General features: G+C 42.6%; 2 protein-coding genes across 5 annotated transcripts in view; one reads left to right on the top strand and one right to left on the bottom strand.

Annotated features, from left to right (window-relative positions):
- Positions 1-7550, bottom strand: part of FKBP8 (FKBP prolyl isomerase 8) — a 58411-nt gene extending 50861 nt beyond the window's left edge. Inside the window, exons 1-2 of one of the 2 annotated variants that reach the window (XM_030218044.1) lie at positions 7452-7550; positions 2049-2388 (exon numbers count right to left, since the gene is read on the bottom strand). In XM_030218044.1, coding sequence (XP_030073904.1) covers positions 2049-2367 — 319 coding nt within the window. In that variant the 5' untranslated portion in view covers positions 2368-2388; positions 7452-7550. The other variant, XM_030218045.1, reaches the window with a different exon arrangement.
- Positions 7551-7605: 55 nt separating this feature from the next.
- On the top strand, positions 7606-16115 carry KXD1 (KxDL motif containing 1). 3 transcript variants are annotated; one of them, XM_030218048.1, is made up of 5 exons: positions 7606-7678; positions 10565-10678; positions 11435-11587; positions 13271-13317; positions 14834-16115. In XM_030218048.1, the coding sequence occupies exons 2-5, from the start codon at positions 10584-10586 to the stop codon at positions 15061-15063; spliced, it is 525 nt and encodes a 174-aa protein (XP_030073908.1). In that variant the 5' UTR covers positions 7606-7678; positions 10565-10583; the 3' UTR covers positions 15064-16115. The 3 variants fall into 3 exon arrangements, with proteins under 3 accessions (XP_030073908.1, XP_030073906.1, XP_030073909.1); XM_030218046.1 differs by lacking the exon at positions 7606-7678 and adding an exon at positions 8016-8121; XM_030218049.1 differs by lacking the exon at positions 7606-7678 and having other exon boundaries at positions 10589-10706.
- The last annotated feature ends 2758 nt before the right edge of the window (positions 16116-18873 follow it).

Raw genomic sequence — 18873 nt, 5'->3', positions numbered from 1 at the left:
CTGAGGTGGATTTCATGAGAACAAGGTTAAGGCAACAATATTTTGAATTTGCTAATAAATCCAGCGCCATGCTAGCCCGTTGTTTACGGGCTCGAAGGGCTAAAACTGTAATTCAAAAGATGAAAGATGACAAAGGGGGGTGGCACTATGCAGATATTGCTAAATGTTTTTTGAAATATTATAAGGAGTTCTATGGGGCCCCAGAGGGGGTACTGGAGGTTGATGTTGCACATTACCTAGATCAGGTCCACTTACAAAGTCTGAGTGAGGAGTAGTAGTTGGGGGAACCAATTAGACTTGGGGAGGTGCAAGGGCTGATTAAGAAGCTTCCAAACGGTAACGATCCAGGGTTGGATGGATATACTGCAAGATTTTACAAAAGCTTCATGGGGGAGCTAGGGCATCTTTTGGTACAAGTGGGCAATGGAGTACTGGAGGGTAATGAACTCCCGAGGTCTATGTCGGAGGCAGGTTGACGATTTTGCCTAAGCCGGGAAAGACGCAACTGTCTGTAGCTGATATGGACAAATTTCATTGTTGAATGTTGATGCAAAAACATTGGCCAAAATTCTGGCTAATAGATTGGCAAGGGTGTTACAAAAATTGATCCACATGGACCAATCTGGGTTTATCCCAGGGAGGCAAGTTGGAGACAATGTCAGAAGCACTCTTCATCTGATCTAAGAGGCGCAAGGTCTATACCCGGCACGGCCTTGTTTGCCATCGACGCTGAAAAAGCGCTTGATCGGGTTAATTGGGGATTCTTGAGTGCAGTGATGACTCGTATGGGTTTGGGTGACAATTTTGGAAAGTGGTTGGCAGCTTTATATAACGACCCGAAGGCTAGTCTCAATGTGAATGGAGGATATACCTCTTTCTTCTCTATTGGTAGGGGTACCAGACAGGGATGTCCACTGTCACCTCTCGTTTGCACTTTATATAGAACCCTTAGCAGAGTTGATATGAAACCACCCGGATTAGGGGTATTAAGGTGGGCTGACAGGAACATCGTATTGCTTTATTCCCAGATGATGTGCTACTTTATGTGACACAACCCGAACATACACTGTCGGTGGTGCTGGGGATCCTCAGGGACTATAAGAGAGATGCGGGTTCACGGGTGAACATGGATAAAAGTGAATTGTTACGAATTACCTTGATCCAAGTGGAAGAACAAAGCTTGAAAGCACAATTCGCCTTTAGATGGGCACAGAGTCATATTCGATACCTGGGGATTCAAATACCTAAGGAACTGGGTAGAGTATATAGCTTAAACTATGGGATGATAGCGAATCGTATGCAGGTGGAGCTGTCTAGATGGAAGAGATTGTATTTGTCTTGGTGGGGGCGTATTGCTGTAGTGAAGATGAATGTCCTGCCCAGATTGTTATTTTTATTCCAATCTTTGCGTGCTCATCTTTAGAAGCAGCGATCCACGCATAAATTTTTACACGTGAATCCAAAAAGAAGGTATGGGCATGGGTGAATCAGGGGCATTCCTGGAATTTGCATAGTGTTACAGATCTGTGCCTAATTTAGATGCGAGAATTTACAATAGGTTTTAGTTGGTGTAAATCCTCACGCCTAAAATTGGGCATGGATCCCGGCGCCATATGGTATTCTATAAATGGCACCCAACCGAGCACCGCTTATAAAATAGTGCTTAGCGCTAATATTTATTGGCATGACTTTTCAGCACAATATACAGAGTTCAGTCCTATATATCTAAATATATTAAAATATGGAAGGAATGGAAAAAGTATAACTGCCATTTATTACATCAGGCAGTGAATATCTATTCACCGCCTGAATGGATATTCACAGCAGAAATACAGAAAATTCACACGATGCGCACATTTTTATCAGTATGCTAAATGTAATAAGAATGTTGATCCTGTTTTGTTTGTTCTGTTGATTTTAATGCAACAATAAAAAAGAAAATTTAATAATGAAAAATAAATCAATACAAGACCCCCTCACCACCGAAGTAGCTATGCAGTGGCGAATCTTCAGCCAGTCAGATTGAATGGTTCAAGACAGTTACCTACCTAAGACATCTAACCACTCCTGTGTCGCTGGCTCCACCGTCACTCCTGCATTTTCTAGATTCTCTAACTGCTGTGACTCAGCATCACCTTCTCCTCCTCTCTGCTTCTTTAAAGTTCTTATATCTTCTAAGAGAGGAAGTTCACTCATGTCATCATCATCCTCATCACTCGCATTTTCTATAATTTCAAAGTCTTCACCACTGTCCAGCAGCGACGTTACATGCTTGGCTTGGCTCAGCTGGGTGTCTGTGGCAGGCAGGACAGCTGTCTTCTCACATGGATCTTCAACATCTGGTAGGATCTCCTCTATGGAAGCCATGTTGATTAGGCAGAGACACACCTATGAATAGGAAGCAAAGAGCAAATAAAGATTTTACTATATTTAGATCAAATTTGGGCAAGTCCATTTAGCTCCTTTAGTTAACTGTACTGACTATTATAACTACAATAACAATTCCTTAAAAGTCATACTCCTTTTGGAACCATTCATGCTCCTAGATGCCAACATCATGCTATTATTCTATTAGCCCTATGGACATGTCATCAAAGGATGAACTCACCAATCCTAGCTTGTCCAAACTCATAGTAGCACAACACAGCTGGCATAGTAAATAAAGGCAGATAAAAACATGCAAGGCATCAGTCTGCCAATAATGGTGACCAGAGTTGCACCCGCCACTCTGTGCAGGTTAAACATCACCTCTGGCACTAATAAACTCACATTCAAGCTCCCTTTTGGTAGGGCACACATGCAACGTGAAGAAGCAGAATTCAGCTTCCAAGGTGGAACTGAGACTAGAGAGAATTTTATTGCCGCAGAGGTGATCCCTGACAGCCCAAGGGTGTCACTGAACCATAGCCCCTAAATCTAGCCACTAGCTGTTGCCATTACACAATAACTTTGAAACCTCCCCACCACCATCAGTATACATCCCTGACCAATCTGGGAAGATCACACAACCCAGCAGTCAAACCTAGGTTCCTCCACATGGCAGCAAATTCAATTTCTGGTCAGCCAGTATGACACGTTAAAGCTTCTTAAAGAAAATATACATTTCAAGAACTCAGGAAATGATATGCAGATGTACCCATTATTTCAACAACATCGATTGAGGATAGCGTTTTCTAGAGTGCGTAATTTGAAGGAGCTTCTGAGCCTGGCTGACCTTACCTATGGCACTGACAAGGATGTTGACATCAGACAGTGGTCATTCGAAATGTGGGAAGTGTGGCATTTATGCTATCACTATGGAATGTAAGGAATTCATTAATCATGTAGATTTGAAAACTTACAAGTTAATGTCTAAGACAAATTGTCAATCCATGTTTGTGGCATATATTTTGAGGTGCCCGTGCAACAAATTATATGTCGGTAAGACATCAAGAAAATTACAAATAAGACTGAGTGAGCATAAGTCATATATCACCTGGGGAAAAGAGGGAGAACCCTTGGTAGCACACTGTGTGAAGATGAAGCATACTTTTTTTAGAACTACGCTGCTTCATGCTAGAACAAGTTAAAGCATCTTCCCAAGGTAGGAGCCATGACCGTCTGCTGATGCAGTGCAAACAACGCTGGATTCATCGTTTAGAAACAACGGAACCATGGGAAGTATTTTTGTGACAAGTTTTTTGCGCTCATATTTTGAAGTATGTCTTTTGGACCCTTCCATAGTTTAAAATTCTGCGCGGTGATTGGTGGCTGGCTCTGATGATGTATTTAAATCTAAGTGCCATTTTGAAAAGGGTTCCCTGCAAGAATGCCTTAACAAGAACAAGTGAGTTTTTGAGAACTGAATTACCCGGTTGGGGTGCTTTTGTATATTTTGCATCTATCTTGTTTTGTTTTGCAGTGAGCAACAGTGGTATAGTCTCTCTTGAGAAAGCCAGAGGGCACAACGGGTCCCCGTCAGGAGCTCAGAGCTGAAAGATTTCAAGCTAAGTGCTGTTTGCAGCTCCTATTAAGAAAAGTGGTGGTGTGATTTTTTTTGAATTTGAACTTTCTATTGCACATTGCGTATTGACTGTTTTTAACGTACAACTAAAGAAAATTACTAGTTTTTGAGTACAAATGGAAGAAGTAAAAAGAAAATAGTAAAAAACTGGAGGCCAGTGATGAAGTTTATGTCCACTTTGTGCCTTGGATGAGTCTGTGGAAGTTTCACAGTAGCACTAAAGACTTTTGAGGTCTTTTCCTCTAATTCATTTTTACATAAATGTGAAATGAGATTATGAATTGTGCAATGAGACTATAAGCACAGATTTCTTACATCCACAGCCTTTTGGTTAGAATTGATCTGAAGGTTTGTGGAAGATTTCAGATTTGTAAGGCTTAAAAAGAATCAGAGAAAGCTCCACATATCTGCCAACATGAGCAGAAAAACCTAAGGAGGGAAGGAAAAAAAGGCATGTTGAGAGTCTAATCAACTCTAGATTGTGGCAGAGTTTGTAACTTTGTAAGTCTGTGTGCTTTGAAAATAGCCTCAATGCTGAAATGCAAATTTACAGGACCAAAATACTATAGGTATATAATATCATAATATGCACCTGTCCCTGATTCTTTCATAACAGCTCTTCGATGGACAGGGTTGAAACATTTCTTACGCTTTTCACATTCCTTGCATTCCAATGAAAAAATGGTAAAACTGACATGCCTCAGGTATCTGTACCGGAACCAATATGTTTATTTAACTTAATGATCTTGAAAAAGAAGCAACTAGTGATCAAATTTGCAAATGACAGAACAGAAGCAAATTGTGAGGAACTGCAAAAGAACCTTGTCAGACTGGGGAAACGGGGATCTAAATGGCAAATGAAATGTAATATGGATAAGCGCAAAGCAATGCACACAGAGGTGTATTTTCAACGCACTTAGACTTACAAAGTTCCATAGTAACCTATGGAACTTTGTAAGTCTAAGTGCTTTGAAAATGAGCCCCACAGTACACATTCCAAACTATGGGCCTCTTTTACAAAACCGAGCTACTGATTCTTGGTGCAGCAAATGAGAGGAAGCCCATTGAATTCATATGGGCTTCCTCTCATTTGCTGCGAGGGAATCACTAATGCAGCTTTGTAAAAGAAGCCCTATATGTACACAATGCAGGGTTCCATGTTAAAAGTTGCTAGCCCAGAAAAGGATCTTGGAGTCTTTGTTGACAATAAACTGAAAACCTCAACTCTGTGACAGCAATCTAAAAAGCAAATACATTAGGAATCACTTGGAAAAGAATGGAGAATAAAACTTAGACCATTAAACTACCTCTGTAAAGTTTGGGTCGTTTTTGAAAAAGGCAGCCTATAAATTTAAGATGCAATGCAATGCAACGTACCCGAGAATTGTGTGAAAATTCTGGTCACCTTTTTGTAAAATAACTAAGGAAATACATAAAAATAGCACAACCAGAAAAGATTCAGAGAAGGGCAGCAAGAATAATAAATGGGATGGTCCAGCTCGGACAAGACATGCCAGGATTTAATATAGTCTATAAAATCATGAATAGGGTCAAACAGGTTACAAACATTTCATAAAGTGCTAGGACTATCTAGGGGCCATGTCATGAAACAGCAAGTTTAAAAAAACTAGGAGAAAATCACTTTTTTTTCCTTAATCAATGCATAATTAAGCTGTGGAATTTGTTGGAAGAGGATATGATCAAAATTAATATCATAGATGGGTTTAAACTGGGTCAGCCTTCGGGGAGTACAAAAAGGGCACCTGTCCTGGGCAATCATACCAGAAGGGGCCTCAAGCTTGTCCAAAACTGAAGGCAACACAGCCTACTGGCAGGTTTTGGGGCTCTCTTTCAAACTTCTGCCCTGGGCCCCAGCATGCTCCACACCTGCCCTGGTTTAAAAAAAAAAAACAATATGGAAAAGTTTCTGGAAGACCGGCCCCATAACACTGATTAGCTGCACAAGTGTAGAGATTGCCATCTCCCACAGCTGGGATTAGGCAAGAGAAAGAGACCATAGTTTGAAAAATGATGCTAGGCTCCACCAACAGCTGGTGTGAGCTGGTATAACAGCTGTGAAGAAGAGAGAGCGAGAGAGGGGCAGAGAACTGAAAATTAGTTGTGAAAGATGAGAGACAGGGAGAAATGTCACATTCTTATCTTCATGTGTCTCTCTTTATGCCTTTTTCCCCCTCCTCCTCTCTCTTCCTCCCACAACCTGTTTGACTGAGTTCGATTCCCGGCACAGGCAGCTCCTTGTGACTCTGGGCAAGTCACTTAACCCTCCATTGCCTGCCGCATTGAGCCTGCCATGAGTGGGAAAAGGCGCGGGGTACAAATGTAAAAAAAAAAAAAAAAAAAAAAGACAGCTAATGGACAAAACAGCAAACTGAGCATGGGTTGATTTTGGTGACCCAAACTATGTCATAACCAAACTCTGTAAGCCACATTGAGCCTGCAAATAGGTGTGATAATGTGGGATACAAATGCAATAAATAAATAGTGTAGGGTTACTTTCTCCTCCCTTAAGCTTGGCACCTAGGATGGCCACCCTTATTAGTCTGCAAATTATTAATATATTGGGGTTTCTATATACTTATATTTATTACATATTTATCACCAATTACAGCATTCGTTTGCTATTTTATCTTTAATAACTATGGTAATCTGAAAACTGGTGTGATGATTCAAATATAGCAACCAGCAAGTCGCTGAAGCTAATTTTATATTCTGAGTGCCTTCACTTCACTCATTTTTAAAATATTTTATAGATTTAACATATGTATTAAGTATAATTTCTCTATTATTGATCAGTGTGAGCACCTTATTCATCCTTCAAACAAGCTTTGTTTGCTCTCTCAGCATCTAGTGACCACTACCCCCCCCCCCCCCCCCCCCCCCTCAGCTTTCTAACCCTTCTCAGAACAGGTAAACAACCTTCACCTTTTCCCCCTCCCAGTACGCCAATGCCCCATTGGATACGCTCTCCATGCACTCTCCACTCCCTCTCAGAAACTCTGCAACCCCTGAGGCTCTGTTCTCCTCCCCCTCCCTCCGGACCTCCTTGATGTGCAAATCTATCTTATGCATATTCAGTGTGGATATCCTGAAACCTAACTGGATGAGTGTGCCCCAAAGCCTGGGTTGAGAAGCACTACCTTACAGTTTTCTACTTTCTCTCTATACTCCCAACTTACAGCGGGTGTTCCCTATGACTCTAAGCTCCCCAGGGCGCCAAACGGCCCAGCCCATGACATAACCTGGCCCATAATTTGCATTTGCCTATCTGCCTGACTTCCCTCATGAACTGGTCCGAAATTTCTCCTCTTCCCCCGACTGCCCGCCTACCCACCAACACGCAAGTGGTCCGGTATCTCTCTCTTCCTTCTTTCCTCCCTCCTCCGGGAGCGGGCTCTCTCTTATCCCTCCTCTTCTCACCCGGTTTTACCTTTTTCTTCCATATGTAGTAAAATCTTCGAAGTTCGGCCCTGTAGCCACGGCAATAACACTAAAAAAAACCTGCGTACGGCCGCCCTTCACTGCGCCTACCCCCGACCCATGCTGTACCGCCCCCTTCTGACGCAACTTCCTGTTTGGGTTGGGTCGGAGTCCGCGACTAGGAAGTTTGATCGAGCACAGGAGCCGGCATGAATTCAAAAGGTTGAAGCAACTTAGGTTAGTCTATGTTTCCCCTTCCCCGCGCAGCCGTCATTCTGCGTATACTCAAAATAAAGCAAACAAACCTATAAGTTGCTGCGTCCACGTTGTCGTTCTTTATTGTTGGTAGCATTTTAAAATAATCTCACTTATGGTTTCAAACGTGCCAGCTTGTGCAGCATACGGGTATACACAGAACAGAAGTATAAAAACGGAATAATTTTTCATAGGTGAAGTAATCTTTTACTATTGCTTTCAAAGGCGTTTGCTATTATTTTGGGTGTACTTGTGTCTCCGCCTACTGGCTTCAACCCATGGAATGGGCTAGATAACCTCGTACCGTCTTCTGGTTGTTGTCAATCTAATCTCCAATGCGGGGCGGTCGTAGGCTGCTTTTCAGTGTTGTTGCAGAGGTTGCAGGGCCGAACTTCGAAAGATTTTACTGCATATGGAAGAAAAAGGTAAAACCGGGTGGGAAGTGGAAGGAAGAGAGATACCGGACTACTTGCATGCGTGCGGGTGGGTAGACGGTTGAGGGGGGTGGTGGGGAAGAGGAGAAATACCAGACTAGTGCTTGCGGGAAGGAAGGTAGGTAATGTATATTATGGTCTGGGGCGTTCGGCGCCCTTAATTGCCGGCTCAGTGTTTAAACTATGTTTGCATGCAGGTAGCGAATTCAGATCTATCACACGTATATTCACTGTGGGTATGCTGCAAACTTGAGCGGCTAGGTATGTGCTGAGGTCGGGGTTGTAAGAACCACTGTGTTAAGGGTGACCGGATGCTATAGTGGAAAGACCGAACTAGCTCCCTACTTGCAGAGAAGCCGACTGATTATTGTTGCTAATCTCAACAGAAAGGATCCCTCTTTAGACAGCGTGAAGGAGGCCACACACTACTGGAGGTTGAGAGAGCTTGGAGCCCTGAATGTCCTAGGAACCAGAGATTAAAAACCTAGAGACTTGGAACCGTTTGGAAATACTAATTTGGCTCCAGCATCATATATGACTGCTGGGTATTGTGCTCTTGCGTTGAGGATGCATTGGATCGAATTTGCACATAGTAGACTCATTTGATTCTTTGCTTGTTCACAGAAAAGACATTCAGCAGTTAGCTATCTCTCTTTCAACTCTTACCCCCTGCCTTCATGGAATGGATCTCTGTGGCTGACCTTGCAACAAATGCTCAGTGAAAAATAGGGCAATATTTTGGTTGAACACTCTGGAGGCCCTGGGTCATTTTGGAGATGACTGCCTGTCAGCAGGACATAAAGGACTAGATTCTATATATTGCACTTAAAAATTTGGCACTGAAATGGAATGCGCTTAACTGTATTCTATAAAGAGCGCCTTAATTTAGGTGTACTTTATAGAATAAGCCTAAATTTCCAAGTGATTTATAGAATATGGGAAGCACCTGTCCATGCGACTAAATTTAGTGGCAGCCAGTTATGCCCAGGGGCGTAAGCAGACCTGTCATTTTGGGTGGACCCAGAGTTAACCTGGGTGGGCCCTTCCCACCCCTGTACATACATACAATATAGTGTTTGTTTTTTAATAACCCAATGTCTGCCCGTTTCTCTCTGAACCCCTTCCCCTGGTCCTACCTCAGCCGTTGCCCATCACAATTCCAATAGGCAACCTGCGCCGGCCCTGCAGGCTTCTCTCTACCACGCTCCAGCCAAAGAAACAAGAAGTGACATCATTGAGGGCAAGACATGATAGAGAGAAGCCTGTAGGGCTGGCATAGGATGCCTAAAGGAATTGCAGCCAAAGTAGCTCTGAGGTAGACAGGGAGGGGGGATTCCAGAGAGAGACAGGCAGATGCCAGGCCATGAGAGGAAAAGAGGGAGAGAAAGTAGTGAGGTGCCACCACTGAAGAGTTTTGAGGGCCTCATGGGCTACTGACTGGGTGGACCTGAGGCAAGAATGGGTGGACCTGTGCCCACCCTTAGCTACACCACTGGTTATGCCAAAACTTGGTGTAAATCCCAATGCCTAAATTAGGCACGGACCTGGTGTATTCTATAGCAACGCGGATTGGTTTTAGAAATGCTCATGACCCACCCATTCCACACCCATGCTCATGCCCCCTTTTCAACTATGCGACTTAGAATTTATGCGCAACACGTTATAGAATATGGTTAGACAGTTGTGCGTGTAAATTCTAATTAATGCCAATTAATGATTTTTTTATGGTGCAAGAGTCAGGTCCTGTGCAGTTTTATCAGAGCACTGTGCAACTGGACGCCTATGGTTGCAGGTTATCTCTTGTGCAGGATATATTAACCCATTATCATTCACAAAGAAGTCATTGGATAAGTCAAATTGATGAAAGTTCTTCATACATTTTGTTGCTCATTTTCAAAACACATAGACTTACAAAGTTCCATAGTAAAATATGTAACTTTGTAAGTCTAAGTGCTTTGAAAATTAGCCTATTTATACGTTTGCTCAGAACAGGTTTATTTAACGTGTAATTCTTGTGGACTAGAAATAGTAGTTCTCAGTTACGTGGATTACACCTTTGGGATTCGACTTAGTGGAAAAGTGTTTCATAGAGAATGGTGATGGATAGATACTGCTGACACACATTTTATTCCATGTGAGATACTTTTGAATATGTGTAGGCACAGAAAAACCTAGTAAATACAAAGAGGAAGTGTCCTGGTGGTTAGAACAGTGAGCTGAGAAGCCAGGGTTCAAATCCTGCTTCTTCCTCTGTCATACCTTGCACAAGTCAGTTTAACTCTCATTGCCTTGGGTACCCATTTAGATTATAAGCTGTTTGGGGCAAGGGCATATTGTACCTGAATATTTATTGCCATTGTTCAGTGCTGTATATGTTCTGTAGCACTATAAGAAAATAATTGTTATAAATTTGTTCCATTTTCTACTCTTAAAGGCTACAAACATAAAAGGACATGGAACCAGCAGCATCCGAGGTATTTTGCGGGAGAATGCTAAGCATGGTAAATTCAGAGGATGTGAATGCCATCATCCTGGCGCAGAGAAACATGTTAGTAAGCAGAATTTTAGTGTGTCATGTAAGTCATGGTATTAAATGTGTGTAATATGCACAGAAAGTTGCAAAGATGTGAAAGGGGAAAGCCAGAAATCAACTGTGTCCTATTGCACTTCAGAAGGAAGTGAACTGTGCCTTATCTGCATCATATGATGTGCTTCTAAATAAGTGTGTCATTCAGATAGCTAACAATTCAAATGTTAGCTTTATACTGCTATAGCTTTATTTAAAATTGTGATTTGGGGAGAAAACATCCTTTTTTACCGAGCTATTTACTTCTAATCACCGAAGACTGCTAGTGGATCAGGTTTTGAGGATATCCCTCATGAGTATTTATGAAAGATATGCATGCCTACTAATACCTCCATTGTATGTAAATCTCGTGCGTATTCTTGAGGGATATACTTGAAAACCTGACCTGTTGGTGGTCCTTGAGAACTGGCAAATGGGATACATGTGGGATATAGAAAGGAAAAGGCATTCTCGGGTTAAAACTGAAAATAGTGATGAGTGGCTATCCCAGATACTCTTCAGATGATGCATAAAAAGAAAGGCCAGGCATGCCAATGTACAGTAAAGAACAAGAAAAATGAGAAATTCATGGGGTCCTTAAAACTGAGGGTGAAGCACTTAGCTTAACTGGGTGTGACAAGTTGCTGCCATCCTCCAATGTGTGCAGGATACCTCCATTTTATTTCTCTCTCTCTCTCTCTCTCTCTCTTTTTAAAATGTCCTAAATGGTCGGCGTAGGCTAGCTCGGTTCGAAAAAACAAATGAGATGCTACTGAACTTTAACAATCTGTCCAACACACGTATGCAACAGATGAGTGAGCGATTCCTTCATCACACAAGAACACTGCTAGAAATGAAAAAAGATCTTGATAGCATCTTCCGCAGGATCAGGTGGGGTCCGAGATGTAACATCAACATTTATATTTTCAAAAAGAGCTGATGCGCTTTGGCAAAATTATTGAAAATCAACGTTTTACCTAATAATTTTTTCATATCTTTATGTTTATTATATATATTAGGGCTGCTCATAGATTAAAATTTTTAATCGCACAACTGGTCGCGATGAAATTTTTTAATCACGTGGTTAATCGCATGGTCCAAGTGTAAAATAAATGTAGCATGTACACATAGTTGTTTACATTTTTTATTGATCCAAAACATTCAGCCAATAACTTATCTCCATTCCATGGGCACTTTGTCCTCCCTTCCCACGAGCTAAGCCCAGATTTAATCTGTCAGTAATTACAGTTTTTTAAATATATATTAATGCTGTACATCAATTAAGTTTCAATCATACGATTGAGTGCAATTAAATGTTTTGCACGATTTATCACATGCTATGAATGGGCACCATCTCCCTTTCTTCCCTCCCCCTTCCTGGGCATCATCTCCCTTTCCTTTCCCTCCACTCCATAGGCATCATCTCTTTCTCCTCCCCTCCCTTACCCTCCCCTCCCCTACATGGGCACCATCTCCTCCCTTCTCTCCTTTCATGATCACCATTGTTTTCCTTCTCTTTGCTCCCCTCCCCTATTTTCAGCATCCTTCCGTGCCCCCCTCGCATCTCTTTTTCCTCTTTCTCCTGCCCCCCCCCCCCCCCCCCCACCGGTTCTCATCTATCTCTGTCGTCTTTTTTTCTGCTTCCTCTTTCTCCCATGCCCCCCCTCCCATGGTCCTCTGTCTTTTTCTTTTTTTGCTTCCTCTTTCTCCTGTGCCCTCCCTCACCCGCCCTGTCCCTGTTGTGGTCTGCATCTTTCTCTGTCTTCTTTTCTTTTTTTCTGCTTCCTCTTTCTCCCATGTCTCCACTGTGGTCTGCGTATTTATCTCTGTCTTTTTCTGCTTCCTCTTTCTTTCATGCCCCCTGCCCCCCGTCGTGGTCACATTTTGTCTTTGACACCTCTTCTTATCTCTTCCAGTATGGCACTCCAGTGGGCCCCCTCTCCTCTGCAGCTCCTTCACCCTTCTCCTCACTGCTGCAGGCTGCACTGAAAACAGTGCTGTTTCTCACCTGGCCCGAAGTGTGTCTCTGTAACAGGAAGATCTGAGGTGGAACTTCCTGTTACAGAGATATGGTGCAGGCAGGGTGAGAAGCAGCACTGTTTTTGCTGCAGCGGTGAGGAGCAGGAAGAAGGAGCCATAGAAGGGAAAGGGGCCACTGGAGTGCAGTGCTGGGAGAGGTAAGAAGAGGTGCCAGCTAGTGGGGGAGGGATGACAGCATTAACTCGTTAAAAATGTTAACGCGAGTTATTCATTTAATGTGTTAAATGGACAGCCCTATTAAATACATAGATAAATTAGTATAAAAAATGTTTACTTTTAACTAGTTCACTTGCCAGCAGTGGGTTGCCATTGTATACAAAACATCGAGTTGGATTTTCAGAATCTGGTCTGCAGGATGGAGAATGTTAAGGTACAGTCTCCATGGGTTGGTCAAGTATTTTTGAAAGAAAATTTTGTACTGTAATACTTTAAGCAGTTTTATGAAGTCACCCAGCTGTTTTAAAGGGTATTATACATGTGTTGAGCTATACTACGATGTAAGAAATTACATTATACTATACATTCATTCCACAGGACTCTGAAAGGAAAATTAGCAAAACAGTACCCAGATGCCTTTAACAGTAAGTGCTTCTTTTTACAGATTTTTGTTTTCTTTAATATATGCAGCAACTTTATCCTGTTCCTTTGAGCTTAGTCAGGATCAGTGACCCTTATTTACTTCTTTGCTGGGGTATGGAGAAGACCCCTCCTATAAAATCTCCCTCTCTTCCTTCTCAGTCTGCAATGACAGACTTGAGGCCTGGAGCCATGTAGCATGGCTCCTTAAGAATCTGTGGCTCTGAATCTGGTCATCCTTAGCAATGATGTTGACTCCTTATTTCCCCATCCTCAGAGCTGTGAAAGCTTCTGCAGCATCCCCAGCCCCAACCAATCTGGGCTATGGGAAATCTGGCTTGGTGGTTGAACAAAACCCTTTCACATGGCAATGTGCAGCATCAATTCAATTACATTTGTTCCATTTACAACGTCACCTTATACCAAAAATCAGTAATTGATTCATAAACATATATTTGAACGTTATATACAGTGTTCCTTGTCATCAAGCAGATGAATCCATTACGAGTGGGTTGTGTCCACCTACCAGCAGGGGGAGATACTGGATGTCTTTGAGCCATAATGGAACAAAGCAAAGACGTCCAGGTTTAAAACTTGGACGTTTTCACCTAGACCTGTTTTTATTATAAATAAGGCACAAAAAGGTGCCCAAAATGACCAGATGACCACTGGAGGGAATCGTGGATGACCTCCCTTTACTCCCCCAGTGGTCACTAACCCCCTCCCACCCTCAAAAAAGCATGATTAAAAAGATTACTTGACAGCCTCTTTGCCAGCCTCAGATGCCATACTCAGGTCCATTACAGCGCATGCAGGTCCCTGGAGTAGTTTAGTAGTAGGTGCAGTGCACTTCAGACAGGTGGACCCAGGCCCATACCCCCCCACCTGTTACACTTGTGGAGGAAACAGCGAGCCCTCCAAAACCCACCAGATACCCTCTGTACCCACATATAAGTGCCCCCCTTCACCTGTAAGGGCTATGGTAGTGGTGTACAGTTGGGGGTAGTGGGTTTTAGGGGGCTCAGCAGACAAGGTAAAGGAGCTGTGTACCTGGGAGCATTTTATGAAGTCCATTGCAGTGCCCGGTTGCTATCCTGGCATGTCAGGGGGACCAGTCTATTACAAATGCTGGCTCCTCCCATGTCCAAATGGCTTGACTTTGGACGTTTTAGACTTGGACGTCTTTGCGTTCAAAAATGGCCGAAAATCAAAGATGTCCAAATTGCAAAACATCCAAATCCAAGGATGCCCATGGTATTTTCGAACACAAAAGATGGACGTCCATCTTTTTTGAAAATGACCTCCCCGCCTCCGAATTTGGACGTTTTACAAAGATGTCCAAATTTGGACGTTTTACAAAGACGTCCAAATTCCAACATAGACGTTTCTTTTGAAAATGCCCCTCTGTGTGTGTTCCTTTCTCCTACCACATTTATTCCTTGACCTGTATCGTTCAAATCATGTCCTTTAATTTGGAAAGGAGTCAAATAGTACTATACGTCTTTTCTCCTCCCCTTTCAGATATTCATGAATCTCCAATTTTAGAAGATGATGATGATTTTGATCAAATCCCAAAAAGCACGGCAACAACCATAGCTACCTCTGAGCAAAGTACAGAGTCTTGTGACACAAGCCCTGACATAATTTCTCCTACTATGAGTCAGGATTTTGAGGATTTATCACAAGCACAGTCGGACACACCCTCCATGAATGGGCAGAATCTAACAGATGAAGAGATGGCAAATGAATAGAGGACTAAATACCAAAATTAAGTTTGATAGTTGACAGAAGGTGCCAACTGCATGAGTGGCTTACATTCACAATCCTGGCCTGCTAAGTGGATTAAAGGAATCTATAGCAAGAGAGAAGAGGCAGGCCCACAAGTTATTCATATAACAGTGTTATTGAGTTGTTATGTGGATAACTTACCTGTCCAAGTCTGAATGGAGAAATAGCAGATCTAAAGTAACTTTATTTATGTACTTGCAGCAATCTGACTTGGACAGATAGGGTTGCAGAAAATAGGCTTAATTATACAGATAGATTGTATAACCCATGCAGAATTCATGCTGCTCAATAGTACTGTATATGTGTGTTTATGTATATGCATTTGTAGGTTTGTGAGCATATATATAGACACGTTCATATATAATCTTTAAAAAATGCAGCTGATGAACTTTGGAACACAACTGGAGAGTTTATTTTCACCTACATGTATTGCCAGTGCTTTGTTTTCTTGACTATCTCCCCTCCCTTCACCGTACCACCTGTGTGTAGCTCTTGGATTTTGTATTCCACTTAAAGATAATTCTTTGTTGCTGAAAAAACACAACTGGGGTGGATGCTTACACTATGTAGCATTATGCATGCATCTCTTTTTTTTCATGCTTCAGGGGCTAAGGATGAGGGAAGAGATGGAACCAGTAAAACCAGAGAACAGGATGGAAAATCTGAAGAGGGAATAATTTATTATAAAGGTGGTCTCTAAGGGACTGATGTACTAAGAATTTTCCCATAGTCCCTAAATGTAGCACTGTATTATAGCGCTACATGCTGTTCGCTTTGCATTTCAATATAGAACTATAATCATACCTTTTTTAAAGGCAGTACTTCTGTTGCTAGACAGTTAGTGACTCAAGCTATGTTGTAGAGATGTTGAGCAAGGGTTTTGTTAGTCAATTCCTTTTCAGGTGTTCTGTACAGAAAGCATGAGGCCTGTAGTTCAGATGCATAAAGAATGAAACCACTCCTTTCTCCATGCATTCAGGGATCTTTAGAAATAAAGGCAAATGGTCTCACAATAGCTGCAGCATACTGAACTTACATATGGAGTCTCTTTCACTGTAAAGTGTATAGAGTGGTACAGTGTTTGCCTGTAGATTGGAAAACAAGGAAACCCATATGTCAGATTACTTGTCAGTAAAGGACACCAAGCTGAGCAGATGACCACCGGAGGGAATTGGGGATGACCTCCCCTTACTCCCCCAGTGGTCACTAACCCCCTCCCACCATTAAAAAAACAGGTTAAAAATACTTTTTTGCCAGCCTCAAATGCCATACTCGGGTCCATCGCAGCAGTATACAGGTCCCAGGAGCAGTTGTAGTGAGTGCAGTGTACTTCAGGCAGGCGGACCTGGGTGGGGGGGCTCAGCACCCAATGTAAGGGAACTATGCACCTGGGAGCAATTTCTGAAGTCCGCTGCAGTGCCCCCTAGGGTGTTCGGTTGGTGTCCTGGCATGTGAGGGGGACCAGTGCACTACAAATGCTGGCTCCTCCCACGACCAAATGGCTTGGATTTGGCCATTTTTGAGATGGACGTCTTTGGTTTCCATTATTGCCGAAAACCGAGGCCGCCCATCTCTAAGGTCGCCCATCTCTAAGGTCAACCTAAATGTTGAGATTTCGGAGTCCCCAACTGTATTATCGAAACGAAAGATGGACGCCCATCTTGTTTAGATAATACGGGTTTCCCCGCCCCTTCGTGGCGCCATCCTTAGAGATGTGCGTCCTCGTTCGATTATGCCCCTCCACGTGTGTCTGCATTATCCTGTGGACACAGAGAAAGTGAAGTTGCTTACCTGTAACAGATGTTTTCCATAGACATCAGGGTAATGCAGACAAACCTTCATGCTCGCTGTCCCCTCAAAAAGAAAAAAAAAAAAAAAAGAGGGAGGGAGGGCGGGTAACCAAAATGGAGAAACCAAAGAACACCAGAATGAGACCTCAAGTGCTTTGATAAGACAATATCATCTAACTCATTTCCAATCCTCTACTCTATAAAATGACTTTGTCCTTGCTATTCAATGAACTGAGGATATATCAGTAGTTGACAAGGTGAGCCACAAATGCCATTGGCTGAAGCATTTAACTATCATCCAACACAGAGCATATCAAATAGGCAGCCCTCAGAGGAGGCCACATTATCCCGATAACCATAGAGAACACCTGTTAGAGCTACAATACTTGGAATTGGATTTTTTAGATATCATTATTTGCTTTTACTAGTATGAGCTCAAGGCAGATTACAAATTCAGCTGGAGTTGGAAAGCCCTTCCAAAGAGAAGTAAGCTATATCTGAGGCAATGAAGGATGAAGTGATTTGCTCAAAAGATAAGAAGATTGGTGACAGAAGTGGGATTTGAACCCTGGCTTCTCAGCCTCCTGTCCTACCCACCTGGCCATTCCAGAGACAAAGTGAAATTGTTTACCTGTAACAGGGGTTCTCTAAAGACAGCAGGGGAATGCAGCCACACTTGAAGGTGACATCACCCAATGGAGCCTTGTGTGCTGGAGTGTTTTCCTAGCTCAGAGAAGTCAAAGTTAACTGAGCATGCACAGGGGTTCCCACACTGCCTTGGTCCCCTTCCTCAGTCTATATCAAAGCTAAACAGAAATTCTTTCGTTACTCTTTTTATTTTTCTTTCTGAGGGGATGGGGTTGGGTGATGTGGCTGCATTTCTCTGCTGTCTACAGAGAACCTCTGTTACAGGTAAGCAACTTCACTTTCTTGTCTCTGGAGTGGCCTAGTGGTTAAAGCAGGGGGCTGAGAACCAAAGAAGCCATGGGTCAAATTCAACTTTTCTTTATCTGTAGACTGTGTAGGGGAATGCACTCAAAGGTGAGTCCCATGCTAAGGGCCATGTTGTTCTTGGTTTGGTGGGCCAAAGTGGTAGAATGGATGGAGGAAAATGAGGTCTGCAATAATACTTGGTGACAGTATGAACAGTGGACCAGGTCACAGCTTTGCAGATATCTAAGATAGAGGCTGTCCTGAGGTTCCCTACTGAGATTGCCTTTGCATGGAGTTGATTTGGCCTGGGGGGGGGAGGGGGTGTGGTGAGGCCTGCTAATATGTAGCAGAGAGAAATGCAATCTGATAGTCCAGTTCACCAGGGTCCATTTAGAGCCAGGGGAGCTTGGACTTTTAGAATTGAATGTAACATACACCTGTGAAGATTTCCTTATATTTTTTTGTTTGGTAAAGGTAGTAGAGTAACACTTGTCTGCAGTCAAGAATGTGAAGAGAAGACCCTGTGTGGGTAGAGTAATGCAGAGGAAAAATATAGATAAAACCACTGATTCATTGAGATGAAACTCCTATATGATTTTGGGAAGAAATTTGGGATGAGTTTGCAGAAGCACCTTATTGTGGAGGAATTCAGTATAGGGAGGGTTAATGGACAAGAGTGTATAGCTCATTGACTCTTCTTGCTGTTGTTATGGTTACTAGAAAGAGTTTTCCAATTAAAGATGCTGAATAGAAGCAGTAGCAAGAGATTCAAAAAGGTTGTTCCACAAGCTTGGCTAAAACAACATTAAGGTTCCAATCTGGTGGGGGTACATTCAAAGGGGGGCTTTATGTTTAGTAAGCCTCTTATAAAGTGGGAGACAAGGGGATGTGTAGCAAGAGGCTTCCCCTGGACAAGGTGGTGGTAAGCCAGTATGGCCATTAAATTGATTCTAACTGAAGAGATCTGCCATCCTCATTCTGAAAGGTGAAGCAGATAGACCATAATCTTTGAAGGAGGACATGTATTACATGTCATGTATGAGGTTCTAG

The sequence above is a fragment of the Microcaecilia unicolor genome, chromosome 11 (assembly GCF_901765095.1).
Source record: "Microcaecilia unicolor chromosome 11, aMicUni1.1, whole genome shotgun sequence".
Lineage (NCBI taxonomy): Eukaryota > Metazoa > Chordata > Amphibia > Gymnophiona > Siphonopidae > Microcaecilia > Microcaecilia unicolor.
The sequence above is the reverse complement of the archived record's forward strand: the minus strand, read 5'-3'. Positions and strand labels throughout refer to the sequence as shown.